The sequence below is a fragment of the Falco cherrug genome, chromosome 8 (genome assembly GCF_023634085.1).
Source record: "Falco cherrug isolate bFalChe1 chromosome 8, bFalChe1.pri, whole genome shotgun sequence".
Lineage (NCBI taxonomy): Eukaryota > Metazoa > Chordata > Aves > Falconiformes > Falconidae > Falco > Falco cherrug.
Window position 1 is genome coordinate 25,957,200 of NC_073704.1, and position 11,535 is coordinate 25,968,734.

Sequence of the window (11,535 nt, forward strand, 5' to 3'; positions counted from 1 at the left end):
TGTGCAGCAACTAGCAGAAGGTGCCCGGTACGCGCTGCCCGGTGCCCGGTCCTTGCTGTGCAGCAGCCGGTATCCCGTACCCATTGCGCAGCAGCCGGCACCAGGGCCGGTACCCAGTGCGCAGCACCCGGTGCGCGATGCTCAGTTGCCGGTGCGCGGTGCCCGGCGCCGGTTGCCCGGTTGCCGCCCCCACACCGCCCCCCGCGCCGCCCCCGGTGCCGCCCCCCACCGCCCCCGGTGGCTCCCCGCCCCGCCCCGTCCCGTGCGCTGCCGACGGAGCATGGCGGGCCCGAGCGGCGGGGCCCGGCGGCCGCTGCTGCCGCTGCTGCTGCGCCCCCGCCCGCCGCCGCCGCCGCGCAGCACCCCGGGGCTGCCGCGCAGGACCGGGGGCTCAGCGGCGGCGGCGGCGGGACCGGCGCGGCTGAAGGGACCGGAGGAGCTACCGGGGCCGGGGCTGCTCCGGACTTTCGTCTGGCTATTCCTGCGGGGCTACCTGCTGCACACGCACCGGCTCCAGGTGCGCCGGGGCAGCCCGGCCCGGGGGCTGCGGGGGGAGGGGGAGCGCGGGGGCCCTGCACGGGTGCGTGGGGGTAGGGGGGCTCCCGGGTGGGCTGCAGGGAGGGTGCTGTGCGCGGGGGCGGGGGGCTTTGCGAGAAGGGGGAGTGGGTGCTTGCCGGGGGCAGGGTGAGATGGGCTCCGGGGTGGGGGAGCAGCCTACGAGTGATAGCGGGGAGCTGAGCGGGGGCGGCAGGCCAGGGGAGAAGAGGGGCTGGGTGGTGGGGAGCACCCCTGCACCGTGGGGTGATGCTGGGGCCAGCAGTGGAACAGGGTGGCCCCAGGAGGGTCCTGCCAGCCCAGGGCTGCTCCACCATCACTAAGCTGGCCACTTCACCATCCCTAAGCTGGCCAGGCAGCCGAGGGCAGAGGTTCAGAGGCAGCTCATGGGGCCCTGGCATCCCCGAGCAGCCCTGGCTGCCCTGGCTGTGACAAGCTGGAGGGGCCATGGCTTGGGGGGCAGGCAGCCAGCAGATGTTTGGGCAGATGGTACCCAGGCAGGCAGGGGAGGAACAGGCAGAGGTGTTTGTTCTCTTCTGTCAACATTTCCTCATACATCGGATGAAGCAAGAAACGGGCTTGGCTGGCTGTGAGCCAGGCAGCATCTTCCAGCACCCTGGAGCTCTGACCGGCCGGAGGAGCATGCAGGATGAGGCCTCCCCAGCACCGCAGAGCACCAGGCACTGCTGTTTGGAGAAGGGGCTGAGGGCAGCGGGGTCCCAAGGAGCGGACACGGGAGCTTCCTGCTGCTCCCTGCTGCCCTTGGGGCCCTGAGCACAGCCCAGCTTTGCGGACAGATGCCTGCATGTTCTGGAGGTGCCTTTCCCCAGGTCCCGGCAGCTCTGGCTTCTCTCAGCCCTGCTCTCCAAGGCCTGTGCCGTGTCGGGTCCCGGCTGCTAGCAGATGCTGGTGGGCAGGCTTCAACCTGAGCCATGGCTGCCCGCGGCCCCACACAGCATGTTCGCCCGGCGAGCTGCCTGCGGCACCGGGGCAGCCATCCCTCCCCCTCTTCCTGCCACCATGCGCGAGGAACATCTCCCCGCGGTGACGAATCCAGCTGAATCCGGGCGCAGGCTGCGATGCAGTCAGTCACCAAGGGAGATTGTACCACGTGCATCCCCGTAGCCGCGGGGAATGGGGACCAGGGCTTCCCTGCTTGGTCCCCCACAGCTCCCCAGGCTTGGCCCCGCTCTGCAGGGGCTCTGGCAGTGCCGGGTAGGATGGACAGCAGCCCTTAGACATGGCCCTGTGCAGATCTGCTTGCAAAAGGGTGCCCAGCTGCACCTGAGGCGTACGCTTGGGGGTCACAGTGCTCCCCAGTGGGGAGGCAGGCATGGCTCTCTTGGGTGCAGCCAAGGAGGGGGAAGATGCAGCTGGCAGAGCCCAGAGCAGGTCTGATGCTGGTGGATGTCCCCTAACTGGCTTGTGAGCCTGTGGCCCCAGGGCCATGCCCCGGGGGTGGTAGCCTGCCCTTGGAGCAGCCCGGTCCTGCCCCAGCCTGACACTGCCCTCCCACTGCTGATCATTAACCACCTTTATCAGGTGGCGGGTTCAGGGACGCATGCAGGTACTCTTGTCCCTGGGTTGATCAGAGCTGGGGCTATGCTGGAAGCAGCAGGGCTTGGACCTGCTGACAGCGACTGCAACAGCCTTGCATCTCAGCAAAGCCCTGTGCCTGGAAGTTGCCCCTGTCCCTGCTGTCCCCTCTTGGTGTTGCTTCCCCAGAAGACCTGCCAGACCCTCTGTGCATCTCTGGGGTGGGTGAGGGATGTGTCAGCCTGTGCCAGGGGTCGGTGCCTAGTGTGCATAGTGCTGGCAGAGGACACGTGCCTGGAGACACCAGCTCAAGCCATCTGCAAAGCTCTTCAAGGATGGTGCCAGCTTGGGGGCTCAGAGGCGGGTGCTTGGGCCCAGTTGGCGCTGAGGGGTCCCTAGGGTAGGTGCAGAGCATGCTGGACACATGCAGGGCAGCACTGGGGCAGGGAGAGGTGATCAAGCCCCAGTGCTGGCCCTGTCCCATTCACCCTGCTGTGCTCTGGTGCATCACAGCTGATGTCCCGGCGCATTTATGGCCCTATATGGAGGTCAACCTTCGGGCATTACGAGAACATCAACATTGGGAGCCCAGTGGTGCTGGAGCAGCTGCTACGGCAGGAGGGCAAGTACCCCATGCGGAGCGACATGGCCCTGTGGAAGGAGCACCGGGACACGCGGCGCCTGCCCTACGGACCCTTCACCGAGTGAGTCCTGCCCGGGCTGCGCTCTGCAGGGCAGCAGGTGGCTCCTGTCCCTTCCTCAGGTGTAGGGCCCAGGTGGCAGCTCGCATTGCTCCCTCTCCTGCAAGCAGCATGTGCTCCCCCAAGCAGAAGGGCATGGCCATGGTGGGTGGAAAGACCTCCGGGGTGGTTTCAGCCTGGCATTAGGAGGATGCACCCGGGGACTGGGAAACTGCTGCCAGCCACTGCCCTCTGCCCGACTGTGCCCCCAGCACTGAGCCCCATCCTCACACAGGGAAGGGGAGCGCTGGTACCGCTTGCGCCAGGTCCTCAACAAGCGGCTGCTGAAGCCCTCGGAGGCCGTGCTGTATGCGGATGCCATCGGGGAGGTGGTGTCGGACCTGATGGTGCGGCTGCGGGCTGAGCGGAGCCTCAGCCCCTCCGGGGTGCTGGTGGGGGACGTGGCCAACCTGCTGTACCGCTTTGCCCTGGAAGGTAGGGGGGTCCTCCCCCTCACCCCTGCCCTGCCTCGCTCTTCCCATCCCCACGGGTGTCTGGATGCAGCCTGTCTTCCACAGGGATCTCCTACATCCTCTTTGAGACCCGCATTGGGTGCCTGAAGCAGCAGGTCCCAGCTGAGACCCAGCGCTTCATTGACTCCATCAACCTCATGTTCAAGAACTCCATCTTTGCCACCGTACTGCCCCGATGGAGCCGCAAGGTGCTGCCCTTCTGGGACCGCTACCTGGACAGCTGGGACACCATCTTTGCCTTCGGTGAGCAGTGATGATGGGGGCCCAGCACAGTGGGATCAGACTCCCTAAGGACCTTCAAAAGTGGGGCAGTCAACAGCCATGAGTCCTTTTGGCCACCCTCGCTCCATTAGCGCTGGGTCCTGCTATCTGTCCCTGCAGGCAAGAACCTGATTGACCGAAAGATGGAGGAGCTGGAGGGGCAGGTGGAGCGAGGCAAGGAGGTGTCTGGCTACCTGAGCTACCTGTTGGCCAGCGGCAGGCTCAGCCTGGACGAGGTCTATGGCAGCGTGGCTGAGCTGCTGCTGGCTGGCGTGGACACGGTGAGGGCCAGGCATCTACTGCCAGGCGATCTTCACTGAGCTCTGTGCCAGGGTGAGCCATGGGGCTCAGCCGTGCTCCCCAGCCCCTGCGAGCTCTGGGCTGGTGGCTGGGGAGCTGGTGCCCCACAGGGGCAAACCCTCAGGGACTGGTCAATACAGACCCTGTCCTCTGTTGTGCTCCCTGCCTCAGTTTCCTCTGTGCTCACTGCCCCTCACCCCTGGCTTCCTTGAGCACCAAAGCAGGAGCTGTGTGGTGCCACACTGGTGCCACGCTTGGCACAAGGCTCCTCGGGTGCCAGCCCCATCTCCCTCACTCCCCTTGGTGCTCCACTCCTCCAGACTTCCAACACACTGTCCTGGGCCCTGTACCACCTCTCTCGGGACCCGGGCATCCAGGAGACCCTGTACCAGGAGCTGAAAGCCGTCGTGCCTGCTGACCGGTTTCCTGGTGCTGAGGATATCCCCAAGATGCCGATGCTTCGGGCTGTTATCAAGGAGACACTGAGGTACAGCCTAGCCTTGCCCCTGCCCCAGGGTCCTGGTCACTGACCCCTTCCCCAGGGGCAGTCCTTTCTCCCCCACTCTTCAGAGATGCACCAGCCAAGCAGAGTGCAGGGCTGGATTCAGTCCCTCGGGGCCACATCCATCCACCTGCTCCCTGGGGAGAGAGACAGAGCTGCTGAGCAGCGGGAGATGCTCCTCCTTGTCCTGCCTGTGGTCCTCTCCCTCTGGGGTCCCCAAATGGGTCCTGCTTCCCCACTCACTCTCCCCATATCCCAGGGTCTACCCCGTGGTGCCCACCAATGCCAGGGTCTTCTATGAGAAGGACATTGTCATCGGAGACTACCTCTTCCCCAAAAACGTGAGTGGGGACCGTGATGTGGGGACCCCTTCTGTGCTCAGTGGGGGCCAGACGGGGGTCATTAATTCCCTCGCTTCTTGCCCTGCAGACCCTCTTCGTCCTGGCACACTACGCAATGTCCCACGACGAGACCTACTTCCCTGAGCCTGAGCGGTTCCTGCCCCAGCGCTGGCTCCGGGGCCACGGCTCCCCCCACCACCCCTTCAGCTCCATCCCCTTTGGCTATGGGGTCCGCGCTTGCGTCGGCCGCCGCATCGCCGAGCTGGAGATGCACCTGGCCCTCGCTAGGGTGAGTAGGGGCCCCCCACCCTGGGTAACTCGCCACAAGCTGGGATGGGGGCCCTGCGGAGTCCTCGAGGCACTGCCACCCTGCTTCTCCCCACAGATCATCCAGGCATTCGAGGTGCGGCCAGACCCCCGCGGTGTGGAGGTGACATCTGTGTCCCGCATCGTCCTGGTGGCCGACAAGCCCATCAACCTGGAGTTCATTGCTCGCCCAGGGGCCCCTTGAACGCGTGTTCACCCCCCCACCCTAGGTGCCAAGTGGGGACCCTTGCTGCCCCATGAGGAGGGGCAGGAAGGCAAACCCACCCCAGCACCCATCCCCTGCCCAGCCTGGGCCAGGGGGCTTCCAGCCCCACTGTGGGGAAGTGTGGGGGGATGAGGGATGCCCCCAAATTGCCCCTGGGGCACTAGTATCTCCCTACCCCAAATCAGCAGGAGGCTTGGGGAACTGCTGTGCCTTTCACACATCACGAGGGGTTGTGTCCCCCCATCCCGTGCCCACTTGGGCTGTGTCAGGAACCTGGGACCTGTGCTGGGGCGGGGGGGAGGTGGGGAGGGGGCTTGCAGCCGTTCTGTGTCTCCTTCGTCCTGTTCTTGTGTAGCTGCGTGTGGATCTGTGCCTGGAGCCAGGACATCTGGGTCCTCTCTGAACAGCTGACCTTGGCCTCAGCCATTTCTCTGTGCCTCAGTTTCCCCCTGCCTCCCAGGGGCAGGTCAAGCGCTGTCCGGGGTTTGGGGTTTGCGCCTCGTCCCGAGGGGGGGAGCCAGCACTGGTCCCAGGCTAGCAGAGCAGTAGCACAGCATGTCCCTGTGATGGGGAAGGGGCCTGTCACCACCCAGCTCTGGTATCGTGTGCCCTGGCAGGGCCAGCCAGCGCAGGAGGGGTGTTCAGCACCCGGGACCTTTCGCTATCAGCCGTTATTTCGCCAAGATGCTGATACGGGGTCATGGGAATGGGGACAGGACTCACTCCCAGGGAAGCAGGCAGGGGAGGATCGGCTCAGCTCCCCCTGTGCCCAGGCAGGGACATGAGGCTGATACCCAGGGCCATTGCAGGGGCTCAGACCCAGGCTCCTGGAAGGCTGGGGTGTGGGGCACCCTAAGAGTGAACCCCCTTCACCTTCCTGCTGCTTGGGGATCCTAGCTGGGCTGCAGTAAGCAGCAGGCAGAAACCTGGCTGGCACCAAGGCTGCCATCCCTGGGGTGTCCCCGAGGGGACCTGCACACTAGTGCCATAGTGGCGCTACTGAGGCTACATGCCCCACGTCCCCATCCCCCTGACTCTACCCACATGGGTTGAGGTGCCACCCTGTGCCCATGGCATGTGCCATGCCTCACTGGCATCCCACGCTGGCTCCCCCAGCCCTGCCAAGCCACCGGCACCCCCTCTCCAGCCCAGGTCTCTCCAGAGGAGCCATGCCCAGCTGCACCCCAGAAATGCAAGGCACGGTTCCTGGAACAGGCTGCTTTGTTACAACAAGGCTGAACAGACCAGCAAATAAATAAATACACCCCACCCACCCCGAAACGTGCACAGGGTCCCCGTGCAAGTGCCCGTCCTGGCGCCAGCCCCGGTGCAGGCTGCGCCTTTGCCAGGAACCTCCAGCCCCGTGTGACCTGACAATAAACAAGCCCGTGTGTGCAGCTGAGCCTATGCTACCGGCACCAGGCACCGCTGGCAGAACCATGCTCGCTGGGTGGGGAGCCACGGCCAAAGCCCTCAAATGTGGCAGCAGGATGGGAACGGGGTGGCCGAGTCCCCTGGGCTGTGTGGGTCTCGGTGTCCACCTGCGGGCATGGCACAATACCCATCAAACATAACTGTGCTTGCTGATGGGAGGCACTGCCAGGCCCCCTTTTCCCTGCTCCCTGCTTCCCCGTAGCCAGCAGCACCTGGCCCTGGACTCAAGACGAGCCCCAGGACTGGGTTGGGCAGGCAGGTCCTCCTCATGGAGAGCTTCCAGGGCCCAAACATCCTTCCACGGCTCCAGGGCCACGCAAGATGCCCCTGAGTCTCATGAGATGGCGGGACTTCCCTGGTGTCTTCAGAGCAAGGATTGGTCAATGCCTGCAGGATGAGAGAGTGTGCAAGGCCATAACTCCCTGGCAGGGACAGGTGCTGGGCTGGGCACCCGGTGGCGTGGCCCTCTGATCTGCTCCCGCAGACAGTGGGGTCTCACCTCTGTCCCTGGCTTGGATGCCAGCCCTGGGGTAGGGGTGGAAGGGACTGTCCTGGAGTGGGACATCTGGATGGCCACCCCATAGGCCAGGGATGAGCTGAGCTAAGGCACCGTGATGGGGAAGGGAGGGGGTAGCTGTCCCATGTCTGGTGTGGTTAACACACACACCATGCCCAGTACCCTTCTGTGTGGAGGAACTGGGCACTGCTGGGGTAACTGGTGGGCATGGGGCTGTCCCAAGCCCATTCCCTAACACCACCCCAAAAAAACATTTGGGAAGCAGCTGGGCACTGGGGCCAGCTCCACCCTTCCCAGTTCACCCCTAAATGGGTGCCACAGTGGATGCCAGTGCTGTGCCACCCGTTGCCAGTCAGGACTCACCAGGCAGTGGGAGAGCAGAGCCAGATGCAGGCAGCCGGGCAGTGTGGTCCCGGTGCAGCCCAGGAGTGAGTCCCGTCCCTGGAGCAAGCAGTTTTGGGGCTGCAGCGGGTAGAGGGGCTGGAGGGCTCTGCCACCCATGGCCTGTGCATCAGCCATGGTGTGCACGTGGCTAGTGGTGGCCAGCATATCCAGGGCGTGTGAGTGCAGGTCTGTCCCTTCTTTGTCCCCTGAGAATGGTACTGAAGGGGCTTCAGGTCTCAGGGGGGGCTTTGAGGTAATGTCAAAAAAGGGCTTTTATCTTGGGGTGCGTCACACCCCAAAACATCTCATCCAGCCCAAAGCCCAGAGACCTGCAAAATGTGCATCCCATGCACTGCCTGGATGGAGATGTGGGGGTGTCTCTGTGGCAGGTGCCCCCATTCTTCCTCACAGATGCCAGGGATCAGGACCCCAGAAGGGGTCCCCTGTGATTTTTGTGTCCCCTGGGACAAACAGCATCCAGGTCCTGCTGTCCCCACCTGGGCACGCAGCACTGCCAGTCCCCAGCCCCATCCTCATTTGTCCTCCATGGCCAGTTTGGCTGTGGTGGAGGCAGGTGGACAGAGCAGGAAGGTCATAAAGTGCAGGTGACCCAGCAGTGGGGAGGGAACAGGCACACAGTGACAGGGGACAGCGCCTACCTGAAGTGGAGAGAAATGGAGGGTGCAAGTGGAGAAAGATGGAGCGTCGCGGGCTAAGAGTTAAGAGCATCGATACCTGCGGGAGTGAGTACAAGGGCCTGGAGGATGTCGGAGAGGGAGATGATGCCCCGTGGGTACTGGTTCTCATCCACCAGAACCAGACGATGGACCTGTGGGGTGCAGGCAGAGCATCACAGGCAGGTTGGCCAGCAGGCGGAGGGGCTGGCGTGGGCACGAGGCACCCCAGCCGCTCACCTGCTCCTTGGCGATGCGGTCAATGATGTCCTCCATGGTTTCATGTGGGTAGCAGGTGATGACACCCTCCAAGCAGATGCTGCGTTGCTGCAATGCCTCCCGCACACTGATGTCCAGGTTGTTGTAGGTCTTCTGAGCTGCCAGGTGCTGTGGGAGAGGAGTCTGCTCAGTGCCTCAGCGTGTCCTCACACCCTGTTATGCTGGCACAGCAGGGGACACCAAGTCCCGGGGATGCACAGGGCAGATCTGCACTGGGATGTGCATGTCACTGCACATGGGGTGGATTTACACAGGTACAGGCAGGTGTGAGCACCCCACCAGTGGCATGCAAGGGGCCAAACTCACACCCGGGCATGCAAGCACACAGGGTACTCACAATGACATCAAACCGGGAGTAGAGGCCTACCACCTTCCCTGCAAGGAGAGACAGTACAGGGGCTGGGGAGGGGGCCCTGGCGACCACACACCATGCTCTCCCTGCACCCCAAGGGGCAGCCCACAGGTCAGGAGGGGGGTTTTGTGTGTAGATGAGGCCAGAGCCACTGGCTGAGGGAGATGGCGGGGGTCGCTGGTTCCCTCCCCAGGTACCGGCATCATTGATGACGGGCAGGGCAGAGACACGGCGGTCCACGAAGATCTCCAGGGCAGTGTAGATGGGGGCGGTCTCGGGCACGACAGCCACATCACGGAAGGTGCCGATGCACAGCTCCTGCACCGTTTTCTTCAGGAAGCGTGGCTTGGGAATGGTGGAGCCCTGTGGTGGGGCAGGACAGGGCTGGGCTGGCACCTGCACACACCCCAACACCCTTGCTTGTGCCCCTGCACACTCGCCATGTGTGTGCACATGCAGCCCCGGCACTCACAAAAATGTGGAGGAACTTGAGGATGCGCTTGTGGGTCAGGATGTGCAGGACATTGCCCGAGATGGGCTCGATGACGGGCAGGCGGTGGATCTTGTGCTTGATCAGGGAGTAGACAGCATCGAAGAGGCTGCAGGTGACGGGGACACCGTGGGGGGATAGGGCTGCATCCCGGTGCCCCCCCGCAGGGTGTGCTCTCCCTCAGTGGGCAGGTGCTCACCTATTACTCGGGGAGATGTAGACCAGTGGCTTGAAGGAGCCCTGCAGGTACAACTCTGCCAAGGGAGAAAGGTAGGAGAAGGGGTCCCCCAGCCCACTCCTGCAGCCCCACACCCCCAGAGCCCACCTCCATGCCCTCCACGACATCCCCAGTCCAGCCACCCCCATTGCCCGCCACTTTTTACCTCTCCAGGTCTCAATCTTGTGCTCCTCCACCTCGTAGATCTGAACCTGAGGGCAGTGAAATTACATGGTCATGGTGGCCCCACAGGGGACTGAGGGGACTCTGGGGCACTATCCTCTTCCCCAGACATCCCACCTCAGCCACCACCCTAAGCACAGGGATCATATCTTGGGTGCCAGGCAGAGGGGCACCAAGCGGACACTGGGCTGGCCCAGAGCATCCCCTGGTCATGGTCTAGTGATGAAGGGGGGACTAGGAGAGGTGGGGACAGCCCTTCCCTGCCCCGTGCCTGCCTCTACCCACTGTGCCCTCCCTGCTGCACTCACCAGGGGCGAACGGTAGTAGCGGTGGAGGATGTTGATGAAGTCAGTGATGGTGAGCATCCCTGCGGAGACACGTGGGGCTGGCAGCACTGCCCGCACCCTCACTGCCAGGCAGGATAAGGGGCCAGGCAGTGCTCCTGGCACTCACCCACAAAGCTCTGTGTCTTGCTGTCCCAGAGTGGGGCAGCACGCACTCCGTTGGCCACCAGTGCCAAGAAGGCTTTCTTGATCTGCTGGCAGAATGGGGAGGGTGTCAGAGGGTCCTCTATCCCACTCCTCCCCTGTCCGTCCCCACAAATCCTCAGCTTTGTCACCTCCAGGGAGACATCAAAGATGACAAGCTTGCAGCTGGTGGGGATGGCGTCGTAGCAGCAGTGGCTCCTCATGAAGTGCATGTAGACTTCGGCATCGGGGCTCTGAAACTCACTCTCTGGACTCATCCCCAGCACCTCATTGCCCAGTGTGAAGGTGACGGGTCTTGGGCTCCTTCTCCTGTCCTCTTCCTTCTCTTCTTCCTCCCCCTCCTTCCTGGGGCACAGGGCCTCCAGGCACCCTGCAGGCAAACCCGCCCCAGCCCTGGCCGGTGAGCTGAGCTGCTGGGTCTCAGCCCCCTCCTGCCTGGGGGGAGCGGGAAGATGCTGTGGGAAGGGATGCTCCCCACAAACCCCCCTCTTTTCCACACTCCGCAGGGAGCAGCACACAGCGCTGCAGCTCTCCAGCCTGAGGAGCACTGGGAGTTGCTGGGAAGGAGCTGAACGGAGCAAAAGGGGGTATGGGCAGGGTGCATGAGTGAGCCTGCCGGCCCCCCCACCCCCCCCAAGCCTTGGCCCTGCCTCCTACCCACCTTCATCCTCAGGGCAGGCAGCAGCGTCCAGCAGCGCCACCTGAGGGGGCACACAGCGAGGGGGAGGGTCGGCAGGAGCCAGCCCTGTCTCTCCCCCACCCACGGCTTCTGCCTGCATCCACCGGCTGCCCCGAGCCGCCCGCCCCCCAAGCCGAGCAGAGGCGACAGTCCTTTCAGGGTGGGGATGCGGGCTGGGCTTAGCCTCCAGCCCCCCCGGGGAGCCCCGTGCCCGCCCAGGACCCCCAGAGCCTGCAGTGGCTCCAGCCCGGGACGCCCAGCTTGTCGCCCTGCGCGGGGGTTGGGGGATGCGGGGGACACCGGGGTTCAGTGGGTCAGGGCAGGGGTCAGGACCCCCCGGCGCCTCCCTCTGCCGTGGGAGCCCGGCGCGTCCCGCAGCCGCTCCGCGCCCATCCTCTCCCTCTCCCAAGCCCAAGGTGTAAATTCCGGTCCTGCTTCCTCCCGCGCCGGGAGCCCCGCCAGCCCCACCTGCCCCCCGGGACCCGGTCCGCCCCGGGACACCCCGCAGTAACTCGGGGAGCAGCCCCAGGCGGGCGGGAGGCGAGCACGGCCGGTCGGCCCCGTGCCCCCGGTCCCCGGGAGACCCTGCCGTAATGCG

The 11,535-nt window shown here is 64.5% G+C and overlaps 2 protein-coding genes across 3 annotated transcripts; one reads left to right on the plus strand and one right to left on the minus strand.

The window, feature by feature from the left end:
* Positions 1-263: 263 nt before the first annotated feature.
* Positions 264-5,662, plus strand: LOC102046779 (sterol 26-hydroxylase, mitochondrial). Its single transcript, XM_055718564.1, has 9 exons — positions 264-517; positions 2,605-2,795; positions 3,067-3,266; positions 3,350-3,547; positions 3,686-3,846; positions 4,186-4,352; positions 4,627-4,708; positions 4,797-4,997; positions 5,094-5,662. The coding sequence occupies exons 1-9, from the start codon at positions 281-283 to the stop codon at positions 5,217-5,219; spliced, it is 1,563 nt and encodes a 520-aa protein (XP_055574539.1). The 5' UTR covers positions 264-280; the 3' UTR covers positions 5,220-5,662.
* Positions 5,663-5,762: 100 nt separating this feature from the next.
* On the minus strand, positions 5,763-11,168 carry PRKAG3 (protein kinase AMP-activated non-catalytic subunit gamma 3). 2 transcript variants are annotated; one of them, XM_055718569.1, is made up of 11 exons: positions 10,920-11,168; positions 10,390-10,628; positions 10,224-10,305; positions 10,079-10,137; positions 9,754-9,799; positions 9,570-9,624; positions 9,353-9,479; positions 9,078-9,243; positions 8,866-8,903; positions 8,490-8,636; positions 5,763-8,404 (listed from the first exon to the last, which is right to left on the minus strand). In XM_055718569.1, exons 1-11 carry the CDS (start codon positions 11,035-11,037, stop codon positions 8,288-8,290), a joined length of 1,194 nt encoding a protein of 397 aa, XP_055574544.1. In that variant the 5' UTR covers positions 11,038-11,168; the 3' UTR covers positions 5,763-8,287. The 2 variants fall into 2 exon arrangements, with proteins under 2 accessions (XP_055574544.1, XP_055574545.1); XM_055718570.1 differs by lacking the exon at positions 8,866-8,903 and having other exon boundaries at positions 8,268-8,404.
* Between the last annotated feature and the right edge of the window lie 367 nt (positions 11,169-11,535).